The 16,200-nt window shown below is 36.6% G+C and overlaps 4 protein-coding genes across 4 annotated transcripts; 1 reads left to right on the plus strand and 3 right to left on the minus strand.

The window, feature by feature from the left end:
• Nucleotides 1-1,667: 1,667 nt before the first annotated feature.
• On the minus strand, nt 1,668-2,324 carry LOC113773615 (xyloglucan galactosyltransferase XLT2-like). The gene is made up of 2 exons (XM_027318247.1): nt 2,039-2,324; nt 1,668-1,963 (listed from the first exon to the last, which is right to left on the minus strand). The coding sequence occupies exons 1-2, from the start codon at nt 2,322-2,324 to the stop codon at nt 1,668-1,670; spliced, it is 582 nt and encodes a 193-aa protein (XP_027174048.1).
• An 88-nt stretch (nt 2,325-2,412) lies between these two features.
• Nucleotides 2,413-3,165, minus strand: LOC113773617 (xyloglucan galactosyltransferase XLT2-like). The gene has a single exon (XM_027318248.1). It carries the CDS (start codon nt 3,163-3,165, stop codon nt 2,413-2,415), a length of 753 nt encoding a protein of 250 aa, XP_027174049.1.
• A 1,227-nt stretch (nt 3,166-4,392) lies between these two features.
• Nucleotides 4,393-5,593, minus strand: LOC113773618 (F-box protein At3g07870-like). Its single transcript, XM_027318249.1, has 2 exons — nt 5,146-5,593; nt 4,393-5,003 (listed from the first exon to the last, which is right to left on the minus strand). Exons 1-2 carry the CDS (start codon nt 5,591-5,593, stop codon nt 4,393-4,395), a joined length of 1,059 nt encoding a protein of 352 aa, XP_027174050.1.
• A 3,998-nt stretch (nt 5,594-9,591) lies between these two features.
• Nucleotides 9,592-10,693, plus strand: LOC113774704 (EG45-like domain containing protein). The gene is made up of 3 exons (XM_027319306.1): nt 9,592-9,799; nt 10,100-10,373; nt 10,474-10,693. The coding sequence occupies exons 1-3, from the start codon at nt 9,691-9,693 to the stop codon at nt 10,478-10,480; spliced, it is 390 nt and encodes a 129-aa protein (XP_027175107.1). The 5' UTR covers nt 9,592-9,690; the 3' UTR covers nt 10,481-10,693.
• Nucleotides 10,694-16,200: the final 5,507 nt, after the last annotated feature.

Genomic DNA, 16,200 nt, shown 5'->3' on the forward strand with positions numbered 1-16,200 from the left:
TCGTATGTTGCAGGGTTTGAACTTTGAGGTGGATCATGTTTGAAGAGCCTTCAAAAGGCCAATAATTTGTATTTAGAGAAATAAGTAGCTAGCTACTTTCATATACTATAAAATTTATGCTTCAGATACTACCTTAGCATAAATATACCAAAATGTAAGATTACATTTAGTAAACAGGTTTGAAATTTTTTGGTGGCTTTGGGAAACCACAAAATGATACAATTCCTGTGATATTTAATTAAAGAGGACAAGAGGGTGGAATATGCATCAAATAAATTATTTATAAAGGAAGGATCATAATGCAACCAAGTCAAGCATATAAGAAGCAATCCAGGACGAGATCCTTATGTTCTGGAATGTATCTTTTACCATCTCCGATCCAAGCTCCCTTAGCGGGAAAAAGCTTGGAGCACAATCCATTACTTCGAAGCTGGAATTTTCAACCCCAAGGAGTGCATTAGTGTGTTAAGGAGAAACATTTCGAAAGAGTTTATCAAAAAGTTCAATATATAAGTCAAAACTCAACTCTGACATAAAATCTTAAATTATTAGGTATTGGATTTTTAGGTACATATTAATCGCTCTTTTTTCAACTCTTGAATCAATATAAAATATAAGTTTTTATTCATGAACCTAACATAATGTCAACATCTTTCAATGTTTTTGTCCGATTATTGTTTTTACGGAAATAAAAGTCATCCCACATCAACAAGATTTATCCATCCTTGAAAATTTTGACAATGTGCACTACTTCATAGTAGCAACCAACTCGATCTATATGGCTCTTGTCGATGACAATTTCTTTACTCCACGAATTCTTGATACCAAAATCCTTCATTATCCAAATAGAAACTTCAAAATCCAAACTATTATCGCACATGCTTAGGTAGTCTTTGTAGACTTCCAAGCTCGTTACATCGTCTTGTGATATAACACTACTACTAGAGTGTCTTAAGAGTATTCTCTTCTTGAGACTTTACAAAATTCTAGTTAGCTAACCACTTGAAAAAAATGTAAAGTCTTGCAAGAAGTTGACTATTAAAATGAATATCATCATTAATTAGACACAAATTCAGGCGCGTCGTACTCATACCAAGAGCAAAGTTTGGGCATAACGTGAGCTAATACTTGCCATTGTTTGTGCCCGTCAATATAACAAGTAGTGCTATAAGATACATCGGTAAAATATTTTTAAAAAATATCACAAAGAAAAAAGAAACTTCAAATAGTACTCGAGCGAGCATACCAATTCTACTTTATTCATTTAACAATCTCGATCCCAAAGTTCTGAGAGAAAGAAAGCTTGAGGGCATATTCCATTACTCCTATGCAAGGGTAGCTTTCTTCGACATAGCCAACTCCATTCATCTGATCATAAGCGCATTTGCACTGGATGAAAGTCTTGGTTATAGTAATCTGGATAACGTGGTATGGTAGATTCAAGGAATTCTTTCCTTAAATTGGCTATGAGTTACAGGTTAAACTCAGAAAAGCAATTGAACAAGTTAGTCACCATTCAATCAAGTATATATTTTGGAGAACACCGCCAGCCCACCCACACCCCCATCCCCCACAAAAAAAAGGGAAAAACTTTCCCCTACTCCTTGTCATCTTCACAGCCAGTAACAACCTTTGAGATGTAGGTATATCAAAATTGATTGTGTGACTCATGATGATGGTCCCTCAAGGCTTGGCTTATTTGAAACTATTCTTCTTAGCATTTCCTCCACAGCTATATCAAACGCATCTTTGAGATTGCCAGGTCTTCCTCCAGAAAAGCTGTACGAAATCCTTGGAATCATGTTAATTACCGTGTTCCTCATCCTCTTGATAGCTTCTCCACTATATCCCTCCAATACTTTCCTTATCGAAGTCCCATTCCTTACCCGATTCCTGTGTATAAAAACCGAGAAAGGCTCCAATTCACTGGACATAAACAACACGTACTGACCCACAATCCTTTCTTTCCAAAAAAAACTGGTATCGAACCTGCCAGCATACAATCAAACGTGGACCTAGCTCCTCGTATGCGAGTCACCTCTGGGCTGCAAACAGAAGTCTGAGCTCAGAAATATTTCAAGAACCGCTGTAGAGCTGTCCAAGCAAGCTGTCTTTGCACAATCTATAGCTTTGCACGAATCAGATTCGTTGTAACAGTGATCCAGCAGCAAAGCCCTGAAGTCGTTCTTTATAGATCCACGCTTTCCCCCTACAAACGTGAAGAGGTTCGTCCGTTTTCTACCTCGCACAAATTCCTGCCATTGCTTAATTTCGGTCACGGTCCGGGGATGAAATCCGGTAGGATAGGGTACGGTAACTTCCATTGGATCCCCTAGGCTTCTTTCTATTGTGAAACTGAACATTTTTCTCATCAAGGGCATGAGGAGGAAGCTTGTCCCCCAGGCTTGATCATCACGGACCCGTTTCAACTTTCAAGTCCCATGAAGTTCGACCCACAGTAAGGAAATGATCAGAACCGTTGGATCTCTTCCAATAATGCTGGTTCTTGATCCATTCGAGGAAAGTGTAGAAGGGTTCATCTCGTTCTTTGGCAGTGTAGCCACTGAATAAAATGTTGGAGGCCGCTAGTCCAGCATAAAATGGGACGTAGAATGCCTTAGCGGATTCCGGCTCCATGGTTCTACACTTGTAGTTGAGAATCCGATTGTGAAATATAAGGTCGCTCGCGAACACGTGGGTCCGGTACCAAGCACGAGCAAGCTCAGGCGGGACAATGCCGGCGAGAGCGGTAGTGGCTTCAAGCCCAAATCCACCGTTGGACAGCGCCTCGCATTGGGATTTACGAGAGTCTATAATGCAGTTTTCCAGCAGTTTCTTGTTGAAAATTGGAGGAAGGTCGTCGTATACGTAAACCTTCCCATATTCACATTGTGCTTGGTCAACAACATCAGGATGCTGATCAGGAGGAGGAGGAGCAAGCAGCTGTCGAGTAATCTGTTCCTTCGGTATCTGTCGTTGCTGCTGCTGCGGATGGGTGGCTGAGGATAATTGGTCGTCTGCCGTCGTCGTCGTCGAAACTCTGGGAGCACGAGAGGTGGTAATAGTGAAGACTAGGACGATAAATCCAATTTGGAAGAGAAAGATGAGAAGGGCCCAAGCAAATTGGGATGAGGATTTGACAGAGGGAAGCATTGGGATATCCATAAATACTGTTAAGTTGGGATATGGATTTGGAAGACGGAAGCATTGGGATCAATTAGTGTAGTAGGTGAGACCATTAGTGGAACAATGAGGCTCAAGATTTGTAGCTTGCGTTTTTTTTTTTAAAATGATATAGATGGATGATACATCGGTCGTCCAGTTCATCTTCACTGTCGAATCACAAAAGGTTGATATTTGCTAGAATATTGCTGCAAAGAAAGGAGGCATCTTCTTCCCTAAAAAGAGCAACAAAAACGTAATATTAAGTGCTAACTCACTACAAAAATTAAAAAAAAAAAATAAAGTGTTTCAACTTCTTGGGAGTTCATCAATGAATGCAATTCAATTTCAAATTCTTGGCATTGTTAAAAGAAGAAGAAGAAAAAAAGTTGCAACTTCTTGGGGAATTCAACCCTGGAGACAAATTGATGGGTCAGATAGGCACGAGTCATGAGTTTTGTGTTGACCTCGGTCTAAAATATTTGGATTCAAAGAGCGTAAAACACTCTGCATTTGGGCGAGATTGGCTCAAAACTCACGTGGGGCTTTCATCGTATTCTTCGGTAAGTAAATTAGAGTACTTTTTTAAGTCGTGTAACTTGAAGTTGCCACTTGCCAGCCTGTTGAATCAGAATTTGCAGGAATAGTATCTATGGCCAAATTTTGAGGTATATCGATTCCCTCGAATGGCTTAACCCATTAACCAACCACAATAACTATGGTTTCGTTTGGATTGTGGTTTATTTATCAAAATTTATTTGCTTACATCATCATTACAATTTTCAAAACTTTTTTTATCTTCTCAATTATCTTTTTATCTCACATATATCACATCACAAAAAATGCTACATTAAAAATATCTCAAATAATTTACAATTCAAACAGATTAAGAGGTACAAAAAAGATTAATAGCACATGGTGCTATAAAGTAATGCATTGGTTGTCTTCACGATGGCATATGATTCTGAGAATTAGTCAGAACTAATTATTAGGGAGCTGCAAATAATTATTTTCCAACAAAAATCAAGGATGACAATGCCATATTTGAGATATCAAAATGAAGTTCTTCTTCTTCTTCTCTTTATTATTATTGCACTACCAGGGCATAAATTGCACTAGCATTTATCATTGTTTCTGCCCAATACATGATGTAGTACTACAAGATGTATTTTTACAATATCCCAATGAAAGAGAAACTTCCAAAGTTGAGCCAACATCTGTACCAAGATTCTAGTTTATGCTTTCCATCATCTGGATCCCAAAACTCTCGAGGGAAAGAAAGGTTGGAACGTATTCCATTACTTCTATGCAAGGGTAGCCATCTTCATTCATCTGATCATCAATTTTCTTGATGAGTTTATGAACGCCAGACTGATGCAAGATTTGCCTCCGAGAATCATAAGAAAGTAAAATGTCATCCCTCCACAAAAGCAAGATATTCCCATCTTCAAAAACTTTAAACACTCGAACAACTTCAAAAGATGGCCCGACAAGATCAGCGGGCTCCTTGTCTATAACAATTTCTTTAGTCCAGAGCTTGGTGATTCCGTATTCTTTCATCACCCAAATGACGATCTCATAATCAGAAGTGTTATCACACAAGCTCAGACAGCCAGCAAAAAGTCCCAAGCAAGCTAAATTGAAATCTTTGCTCAGTTCTGGAGGAGCAGGGAAAGGTGAAAACAACTCTGTTTCAAGATCAAAGCAGGATATCAATTCAGAGCCAGCTTGATCACCAATCAGCCAATGAAGATTACCATTCAGGAAAACACCATGAGGGCGACAACTATTATAAAGGAAAGGGGCATGCCCAATTCTTCTCCAAGATTCTGTTTCTTCCCCTAGTGTATAAACATCGCAATTGGACTTTAATATCCGTCGTGTTTTCTTCTCTAGCTCTTGAAAAATCCTAACCACCTTGTATTTTCTAGTTTCAGAGCTTGATCCGAATCCATAACTTACTATATTTGGATATGAACTTACCCCCTCTATGGATCGGAAGAGTGATGGATTCTCGTATGATTGGATTCCACAAGCAAACAGCATCATGTTTATGATCGAATTCGTTCAAGCAGATTAAGCCATTGATGGAGCCAACCATGGTAGCAGTCGCACCATTTTCCACGACACACCCTTTTGGGGCCTTGATTTTTGTTCCTGCAACATATTGAAAATCATGGTGATCAGGCTGATCTTCGAATTCAACTAAACTGAAGCAATTCAAATCTGAAGGATGGTAATCGAGGTTGTTTATGATCAGGCAAGGAGGAGATCTTAGCAGGTGTAAATTAGTGAATTCAGATTCAGATAGCAGACTCAGCCATGATTTGCAAACAGATTTGCATTGGATGATAGTCTTGGGTGGTAATCTGGACAAAATATCAGAGACAACGTGTGCTGGTAGATTCAAGAATGGTGCCTGGTTGCTCATTTTTTTGTGGATCAGATTTAGCTTCTCTGTTCTCTTTGTATGACTTTGCTGAGGATAGAGTTCTTTTGATCTGCCAATTCTACTTTTGACTATTGAAGATCCAACAACAACAAATTGATGCCTTTTGCAATACTTTATTGTTTTAATGACAAAGTTATCGAGATAAAGTAAAAGGAAAAAAAGAAAGAAGAGTTTTTCCATTGGATTTTGTCCTATTTAATTGGAGCTAAGCTACTTCACAATATCTAGTAATTTATTCAGTCTATGTTTTTTTTTTTTTAGGCAATGCAGTCTATGTTAGAAAAAGAGCCATTTGTCACTCAAATGGATAGAGAAATTTCCGAAGCATCTCACGGAACTAGCACATAAAGTACAAACTACACACTTCTAACGAACCACTGGGTCAATGGCTCAGTGGCCACCAAGGCTGTGAGGGTTCAAACCTCACCAGCAGCGAAAAAAATCTAAGAGTTGTGCCATAACACTCTCTTGATCTAGTTGGGTCTGTATATCCACTAGCCCCTGCATAAAAAAAAAAAAATACACACTTCTAACGAACAGACACATTGATGGGCTGAATTGATATTTGGGCTCGATTGACATTTGGGTCGTTCTTTGCCTAAAGTTTATTGGATTCAAATTGTCTAGGCTGACATGGGCTCAAAACTCACAGGCCATCGTGGTGGCCTTCAGCTCGATGCATCAATTGAGAGATGAAGGAACTACGAAAAGACCTTTTTTGGGTTGATCATACAACAGGATTAATAATACTAGTTGGTACCATGAACAGTGCATGATTGATGTTTTATGATGATTCAGAATTATGACAATTAGTCAGAACTAAGTATTTTAGTCCCGTAAAAATAAACTATTTTCCAAGAAAATTCCAGAATCTCAAACCTCTATTATCGAATTACCATCCTATGATTGAGATTAACATTGCTGAATTTTACATTCAAAATCAAAACATCATTTGTGATGTAACATGAATTTCAAACAAAACAAAAGGGTGAGACTAAAGTTCATCCAAACCAGTTATTGGGATGCCATTTAGTGGCTGCTGTGTATGCCACTTTGTCTTATAATTTCACTAGTTATTTATAGGCCTCACATGAAGCCCATAGTATTGCTAAGTATAAAGTAATACAGCTGATAATTCTTAATAACAGACGTATACAGCACAAGCAAAATGTTACGTACACATGCATGATATACATATGTTTGCATGTAACGCCAATGGATTCCACTAACCACTCAGTCCTATCTTTATAATGGCTCTATATTAGTTAAGAGGCTCAATAAGTTGCAGTAGTAGAGTTTTGTTGTTTGTTTCGTCATTGACAAGTTGATTCTTCAGCTGTAAAGAGACTTTTGAATTGTGAGCTCTCGGTTCTGCTTTTTCTTCATCCTTTATGTCGAAATAATGAATTGAATCCATGGAAAGCAATGGCGTAGAGTGTTCCAGGCTTGGGTCTTCGCCTGTTCGATGAGTCAGTTGAAGATATATATATCATGGGATCAAATGGGCTGCATGTCTGCGCCTATTCTGTGTAAACCGCCTAAACAATAAGCACCAATGACTGCACTGTAGTCTGCCCTGAAAGGTGGAAAATGTCGCTGATTCCCTCCTCTTCTTTTTTTTTTTTTTTTGAAGCAAAAAAAATGAATCCCAGATCACAAACAATAGGATTCAATTAGTCTCACCCTTTTGTGAATGTTCTCACTATGCCTTTCTCTCATAGATTTGGACAAGATTGATATGATAGATGTAAATTCGAAAAGCTTACCCAAAAAAAACTAAAAATGGGAAAATTTTTAAAGGTGATTTTGTTTGTTTTTTTTTTCCTTATAAAATATCCATAGAGAGTGATATGTTGTCTATTATATACTTACTCGTAAGACATAAGTTCCGTAGCGTGCATTATTTGATAAGAATATCAAATATTCAACATAAAGAACTAGAAACTGTCTTTTCAATTTGTTACGAGGGCAGATATTTCCTGTGAGGATGGTGCACAAAATCACACATCTACTACACAATAATATTCGTGATTCAAACTTGTAGATTCGAGTGGAAGAGGACTACAGTAAAATTATTTTTGCTTTTCCTAGCTAGGATTCCTGGCTAAGTTCGTAGAATCACATTTGTTGAGAATAGAAGAAGTTTAGCAAAATATGACATGTCTAATAAGGTTAAAAGTCAAAAACAGATTAAGGGAAGACGTGTTAGATTTGGGACCAGGAGTTGCCCGCAGAACTGTGTACGAGTTCGTTAATTAATTAACATCTTGTAATTCATCATAAATAAATTGTCATCGAGATGTAAAAAAGTTCAGATTACTTGCTAAAGCTTTCATACAATTTTTTACGTCGAGATGTAATAGATAAGTGAAAAAGCCTAGCAAGTAATCTGAACTCTTTCCTTTTTTTTTTTTTTTTGGTGGGGTTTTTTTTGGCTTAAATATTGACTTTTAAAGTCAGGCCTAATTTCCTTAACTCCGAAGCATGGACTTTCTTTACACTTGATAGCATGGAATGTGCCTGGCTGCTAAGATATAAAGGTCACATTGTCAACAAACAGCATCGAATCTGCAGTCCGAGAGTTACGAGTCAAAAGTGATATTCCTGGATGACTGCTAGTCTTTGCCAAACTGATTTTGTTACAGCTAATCTATCTGTTACAGCTATAAATTGGATCTAATCTAATACATTTGAGTCGAAATTTCAGCTCAATGTTTCCTTGAGTTATCTCCTCCTCTTCGTTCCAGGGAATCGCTAAGACAAAATTAAAGGAAAGTTTATATTTCTACAAACATGGCAACATTCTTATTAAGGTTTTCTTTTTAAAAAAAATTTATTTAGGTGCTTGTATATGATCAGTATTTATTTCTTGGACTGCATTGACCACTTATGGCTCTCTTTTTCTTCACTTAAAAAGAATCTAAACTTGCAAATGGCTATTTGGCATCCATTCATTTATCAACCTCTCAAAAATTATTTGTCCAGTGTTTGACATTTCTTATATAGAACAGTCTACTCTACTACACGTTTTTGTAAATATAGCCACATAGAAAATGGAAAGAGCAATACCGTGCATGAGACGCTTAAACCTCATCGATTGCGGTCTTTTTAAACTGTACAATACCCCTAGTGTCACGGCACAGGAAAAATATTGTCTGGTCATTTTTTCGTCTCAGAAAATGCTTCGACAGGAGAAAATTCTACCACGTAATTGGTCTACATAACCGTTGACGGACTAATTCACAATATCTCTCTCCGCTATCCAGAATGGAAGACAAGAAGGAACAGTAACGGGAAACAGTCAAAGTTAGGGCGAAAGTAATTATAATCGTGTGGAGCTCAAATTCTGAGCTTTGGCACTAATTCTTGAATGATAAATCATATTAGAGAGAACATTTTTAACTCCAAAGTATATTGAAAGAAGAGGTATAATCTCAGTATAATTATTAAGAAAAAATTGAAACCTTCTCTGTGTAAACTGCAAAAGAAAGTTCTCGGGAGCCAGAGTAACTACTATAAGGGACAACCATGCAGGTAAGCATATTATTACATTTTGGGAGATGGAGGGATTGGGTGATTTGAAAACCAGAGTGTAAATGAGAGATTCAAATTCAAATTCAAATTCTTCCATTTACATTAAAAAAAAAGACTATTACACTTTGACTGTAATAACAAAAAAAAAAAAACCAACTTGTGATTGTAAGTTCTAACCATTTTTCACAGCAATAATTTCTAAACTTAATTGATTTAGTTTTGTTTGCCAACAAATTGACCCTATGCCTACTGCTACAGGAGATAAATTATCGCCGACCATCAAAGCAAAAATTCATTGTTTATACCAAGTAATACGATTTGAATCAAGAAAAGTAAAACCTGACGGGGCCTAAATAATGAATTTATTCGGTTGAGGTCCTCATAAACATGGGCAACACCCCCATGTCTTCAACATTTCGCCTATAAAAGGCAGAGGCATTGCTCAGTTTTCTCATCGAGCAAGCTCTTCAAGAAAGTTCAAACTCAAAGTGAAACCTTGAAGAGTTTAAATCCTTTAGGAGAGAGCCAAAAAATAAAATAAAATGGGAGCCACAATGCGAGTTCTGATGATGATTGCCATGGCGGCAAGCCTTGTTTCTGTTTCCTATGCAGCTACGGGGACTGCAACTTTCTATACACCACCTTATGTTCGTAAGTTTCTCTTCAGTACTATCATGCACTGCACAAGATTTTGCAAATCTGTTATTCTCTCTTTTTGATTTTCCATCATCATTTAATTCCAGAGATAACTAGTTAAGATATATTTGTATACGCCTTGCATGATTCCTAGTTATTTTATCGTTTTCTTTAATCTCTCTGCATTTTCGTAAGGGGTCTCTTTAGTACTATCATTATTATAATTTAAAGTGCAACATGTGATATTAGCTAGACAAAAGTATTATGACCCTCTCTTCTCACAAATGTTGTACTTTTGTTGCCTTGTTAAACCAGCCTCTTCTTGTTATGGCTTCCAAGACAATGGGGTGATGATTGCAGCTGCAAGTGATGCAATCTGGGACAATAGGGCTGCCTGTGGGAGAAACTACAGAGTGACATGCACTGGACGTACAAACGAAGGTGTCCTTCAACCATGCAGGGGCAGTGTTGTGGTTAAAATAGTTGATTATTGTCCCCCCGGGTGTAGAGGAACAATTGATCTCTCCCAAGAAGCGTTTGCTATCATTGCTGATCCAAATGCTGGAAAAGTTAACATTGAATATGACCAGTAAGCCTATTATGTCTTGACCAAAAATTTCTTCTTCATCTAACGGAATTGCTTAGACTTGAAGTACTAATTGATTTCCAACTTTCTTCGTATTTTTCAGGGTTTGAAGTTGAATTTTAAAAGCTTTCAGAAGGCCGAAAAGGATGTCCAGAAATAAGTAGATTTCCCATGGGAATATGTACGCTACAAAATCTATGTATGAGCTACTACTTTGTAGCTTGTACTTATGAGTAAATAAGATTACATCTGGTGAAAGCCTCTGAAACTTTAATGGTGCATTAGCTTGTTTCATTTGGATTTTAACTTTTTCTTTTTCTTGAGTTACCATTTTCTTTTCCTTTGGAGTAAAATTTATGACTAATTTTATGCGTCGTCTTCTAGTTACACTTGCTTGTTTCTTTCATTTTGTATGATGAAACATTTGCATTTTTTCTGGACCATAGACCGAAGCTCAATGAGAGGGAAGAAAAGGAGCTTTTCGCCCCAAGTCCGATAGTTTACTTGACCCCCCTTAGTTTCTCTCATTTTGTGAAATTTACTTTTGAAACTCCTAAGGTGCGCAACGGATCTTCTGTACCACACCCTGTCTCACATCCTGTCTCACTCCTTATAATTTTGCCAAGTGTCCCTTAATAAATCAAACCCTCAAACAACCCAACTCGGACCATGTTAAATTGATTAATCGATTATCCGGACAAAAAACTTAATCTCTTTAACCAAAACCAAGTAAAATAAAAACTCTTTAATCAAAATCACAATTTATCAAATTAAAAAAGCCCTAAAACCCAAACAACCTCTGTCCTCTCTTCATCATCTTCACCATTCAAGCAGACAACTTGATGATCCGTTGCGCAATTTAACATGCATCATTGACGCCCACAAACACTCCCGCACTAGACTATCTTTCTACCCCAATCACACACACAAATTTTGCAGACTAAAATCTAGCAGGAAAATTCAAGATTTCTGAGAGGAACCCAAGTTTTAGTTTCCTTTTTCCTTGCTGGGTTTCTTCGAGGAACTTTCTTTCCATACCGAAAAGGGTTAGCAGGAAGATGCATTGGCATTGCACATGGGAAACATTGTTTTAAACGAAGATGATATAAAGCCTGAAGATCACGGCGTGCTCATTAGACAAAGGCACATCAGGTATATGAACAAAAACACGAGTACTTCGTCAAATTGTAGACTTGAAAACAAGAATGCAGCAGCTAGCTTATTAAATATCCACTATGAAAATAATAATTTTGTTGATTGGTAAACCGAATTTAGATTAAGTTATCAATATTGGCTCTGACTCGTGGGTGATGAAGGAAAAGTAAAGCTATATGAGTGGGGACGGGCGATATAAAAACATGAGCAATGTAAACTGGAACATGATGATCTTCAGGCTTGTTAAAAAACATTTCTTTTTTCCTTCCAAAATTAACTTGCCATTTTCTTTTTCTTTGGAGTGGAACATGATGGTTTTAACTTTTTCTTTTTCTTCAGTTACCATTTTCTTTTCCTTTGGAGTAAAATTTATGACTAATTTTATGCGTTATCTTCTAGTTACACTTGCTTGTTTCTTTCATTTTGTATGATGAAACATTTGCATTTTTTCTGGACCATAAACCGAAGCTCAATGAGAGGGAAGAAAAGGAGCTTTTCGCCCCAAGTCCGATAGTTTACTTGACCCCCCATAGATTCTCTCATTTTGTGAAATTTACTTTTGAAACTCCTAAAGTGTTCCAAAAGATTCAGTAAATGCTAAAACTTTTGAAAATTTCTGTTAAGTCCTCAGTTTATTCCACTAATTAATTTGCTACCACAATACAATCAAAAACCACTATTGGATTGAACCTTTCACTTTTTTCAACTAATTAATACTCGAGAAATTAAACTTTATGAAAGTGCTCAAAACTAATACATTATAGTGATAAAAATTTGATGATCTATACGTTGCTCATTGCGTTGTTCTACATTGTTTAGTCATATAATTTTTTTTTTTTGAAAAGGAAAATATTCAATAGCAGAACAGAAGTTTTGTGTCAACGTATATTTAGGATCTTTTGGGTGTAATAACGAAGTGAGCTTTTTACAAAAAAGGACTCAATTGACTCGAAACATCTATGAAAGGACATTAAATGGTGCAATTAAAGATTAACGACTAAATAGAAGATAACATAACGATAAGGTTTTCTTTTTGTTGAAATCCTTAAATGGGGAGGAAAAAGAGAAGAAAGAAAAATTGGCAGAAAATATTCAGTCATGTTGGTCTCCTTTTTCCTGTTATATGTACATAGATACACCCAAATTATGCAATATCAGTGGAAGTGGCAAATTTGATATTTTCTTTTCATACTAACTTCACACCATTAATACCAAATTGCCAATATGATAACATATGTGGATTTGCAAAAGGAAGTCACCCAATACACCCATCAAAAATCGAGTGCAGAATGTTTTGCCGATTAATTTGACCATGTTCTTCAATTAAAGTTTGGTTCCAAAACTCAAAATAGATAGCCTGCAGTACTTAATTGATGAGATACCGTCAAATTTGATTAATGCACTTGCTGGCAAATTTCTCCTCCTCGACCATTTCTGTTGCAAGTTCAAGAAAAACCTCGCCGTCTTGAAAAGCGTCTTCACTATGGCGTTTGAATCACCATGATCTTAATTCTCATTGCTTATCAAAATAATTGAGCAAGAAAGTTGCAGTTTACGCAATTAAAGGTGCATACCAGCGCCTGGCTTTTGCCACTATATCCCCAGAATTTTCATTATATTGATTGATCCTTGTTTAAACAATATCACTTTCTCCAAGATTTAATCGCCACAAGACCAAGTGTTGGAGTAATTTTGGAGTGTAAATTTAGAATTGCAAGATGTTGCAAGTAATACTATTAACCACTAAAAATTTAATGCTAACTTTTAGAGTTTTGATCTAAATTAATTGATAGGGTGTGGAGTTATCCCCTCCCAAAATCAATATATTCATTTTTCTCAATTTTAATTACTTATTTGCCAGGTAAAAAGTGCCCATTAATTTCTTTGCAATGGTGTGGGTAGTACTAGGGTTAAGCTGTAAGGAGTCATGTGTCACTCTTCAATCAACGGTTTAGAGTTTTCCATCACTCTTAACTTATGTAAACTTTGAACTGGAAATTACAAAAAAAAAAAAAAAAAAATTTAATTTCAATCCCAGTAATTTTTTTTTTGGGTCAAAATTTCAATCCAAGTAATGACCATCCCAATATCAGGTAATCTACAACTTGTAACTTGTGCTGTGGACTCCTCACATTGTGCTTCCTGATGTTGTTGCTGCTGCTCGTTCAAGTCATCAGTTTGCTGATTTGATTGGTCTCCTCCTTGCTGCTGCTCATTCAAGTCACCTTGTGGTACAGTTGAACCAGCAGTTGCAAAGATATCCTCATCTTCTGCAAATTCTAGACCCTCTCTCAATCAATCCGGATCAGATTCTTCGTTTCCATCACTGTGGTGCTGTTCATTGTTGACTTGATTGGTCTCAACAGAGGTTCTGTCAAAGTTACCTTGATTTCCACATTCTTCTGCACTTTGGTTCACTGAAGAAACCTCTTGCTGGCTGTCGACGCCATCTATTCTGGTATTTTGCTGAAATAAATTTCTAACAGTTTTTCTAGCTGCTCTCTTCACAGGTTGCACCACAGTTTGCCTCTTCTTCACTGGAGTTTTACCACCCTTTTCTTCTGTTTTTCTTAGTTGTTTCGAAGGAATTTTATGTGCCATCATTAGTTCTACAGTAGCTGTGCCATCTAAGTCATTTTCTTGCCCTCTTTCATCACCAACATATGGATCTGAACCAGTCAGATCAACAGGATTTTGTGAAACTCCAGCACGATTTCTAGTCAGATCTAAATTGATTTCTGAAGAACCTTCATTATATGGTAAAGCAAGTGGACCATCATTTGTCACTCTTTCGAATAAGAGCTTGCTATCCGATGAGACAATTTAGATAAGGGTCTGACCTGTCTCTACATATATATATGCATATAAGGAATCCCTTCATAATAGGTAGTCAACAATTCTATGTCCACGTCATCATTTATTGGGATAACACCTACATCCACATCATGGTTTGGAATAGAATACCAAAATTGTGCACACGCCACTTCTTTTTCAATTTTGGAGTACAGGTTCAACAATGAAAATGTTGATAACTCATCAGGGTCGCAATTGTGAAACACTCTCACTAAATCACTTGTATACCTAATATTAGGATGATGTATAAACCGTCCACCATAGTGCATGTGGATATCCACTGTCCTAAAAGGATCTGACATGGTCCCCAACCTAAATTATTTAATCAACACTTTCAGAACTCAAATATAGATTAATAAACTATCTTAAGCTACATCACACTTTCAGATTATAACAACAATTAGTTATAACAACAATCAGATTATATAGTGAAATCTGATTTAGTAGTCAAATCCAGACCCGACACATATTATTTCCTCCTGACATCAACCACATACTTCAAAAAAGACCCACATTCTTCAAAAAAGCTAAAAAAGTTAAGAACTTTACATTTTTAAACCCCATTTTCTCTGATAAATCACCCACATATGGACCATCAACTATAAAATGACAGATAGGGGGGTAATGTGGAAAAGGAATAAACAAATTGGAAAAAGAATACAAATCCTAAACATCAAATGGATTGAATATTGAACAATAAGTTCTGATTCTTACCTAGAAATGTCGAACAAGTTTCACGATCAGATTTCCTCACCAATCTGACATTCCCTTCTTCGCGACCGAATGCAGCTTCACGATAAGATACAACCACCAATCTGACCTTCTTTTCTTCGCGACCGAATGCAACCACGCCGTTTTCAACTCAGATTCATGATATTTCAGCAACAATTTAGTATACAAATCCCTTGTTTTAGGGTTTGTTGTTCTCACACAGAATGAACGAGAGAGAGTCAGTTCTTGATTCTCTCTCTCTCTCTATTATAAATAAGGGTATTTTGGATATTCGACCTGTAGCCAGTAACTCAACCGGTTAAAAAATCTATTTCCACTTTAGTTATGAAGTTTAGGGTGTTTATGTGTATGTTTTTAAACAATAGGGGGGTAATGTGCCTTTTCGCGAAACCATAGGGGGGTTCCGTGTATTTTACCCTAAAGTAAAAGGGAAAAAAAAAGAGTTTTTGTGAGAATCCGACAATGTTCACATTTTTCTAGGCATTAATTTATTTTTGCCTACATTTTTATACTTACCTTTAAAATATTAAAGTTTCTATTCATTTTTATAAGCAAGTACAGTTTTAAATCATTTTTCTAGTATAAATTAGTGTATGTTAAATTTGAAACGCATTATAGACGTGGGACCCGCTAGTGCGATAAAATTTTGGTGATTACGTGATTTTTGTGTTAAGTGTTATTATTTTACAAGGTACTAGGAGATGATTAGAGGTTAGTTAGATAGACTAACCATTGGGAGTGAGAAGATAAGCATTAAACATTCAAAGTGCCAAGTGTTACAAACCTATTGTCCCTGACCTAATTTTCACATTTACTAAAAACCAATTTTTGACCCAAATTTCTTCCATTTTCTTGGTCTTGGCCGACCCATTTGAGGAGCAAAACAAGAAAGGAAACTTCTTCATTTTCTAGCCTCAATTCTTGCTCAAATCTTGAGTTTCAACTACCCAAATTACAAACTACACCATACAAGTGCTCAACTAGGAAGTTTAAAGGTTTTGGTGGAGTTGTTTTGGAGGAGGAAAGTCTAAGCTACCATTTTTCTTGAGTTTCCAAGGTATTTTGCCAAGAACTTTCTCTTTACTTCAAT

This window comes from Coffea eugenioides, chromosome 6 (genome assembly GCF_003713205.1).
Source record: "Coffea eugenioides isolate CCC68of chromosome 6, Ceug_1.0, whole genome shotgun sequence".
NCBI lineage: Eukaryota > Viridiplantae > Streptophyta > Magnoliopsida > Gentianales > Rubiaceae > Coffea > Coffea eugenioides.

What these genes read in the sequence shown, in the direction of transcription:
- LOC113773615 (XM_027318247.1), bottom strand. Translation starts at nt 2,324, where the DNA reads ATGGAAGTTACCGTACCCTATCCTACCGGATTTCATCCCCGGACCGTG. An exon ending in CTTCTGTTTGCAGCCCAGAG is followed by an intron (nt 1,964 to 2,038) that starts GTGACTCGCATA and finishes TTTTTTGGAAAG; the next exon opens with AAAGGATTGTGGGTCAGTAC.
- LOC113773617 (XM_027318248.1), bottom strand. Translation starts at nt 3,165, where the DNA reads ATGGATATCCCAATGCTTCCCTCTGTCAAATCCTCATCCCAATTTGCT.
- LOC113773618 (XM_027318249.1), bottom strand. Translation starts at nt 5,593, where the DNA reads ATGAGCAACCAGGCACCATTCTTGAATCTACCAGCACACGTTGTCTCT. An exon ending in TCTTCCGATCCATAGAGGGG is followed by an intron (nt 5,004 to 5,145) that starts GTAAGTTCATAT and finishes TTTATACACTAG; the next exon opens with GGGAAGAAACAGAATCTTGG.
- LOC113774704 (XM_027319306.1), top strand. Translation starts at nt 9,691, where the DNA reads ATGGGAGCCACAATGCGAGTTCTGATGATGATTGCCATGGCGGCAAGC. An exon ending in CTATACACCACCTTATGTTC is followed by an intron (nt 9,800 to 10,099) that starts GTAAGTTTCTCT and finishes TTGTTAAACCAG; the next exon opens with CCTCTTCTTGTTATGGCTTC.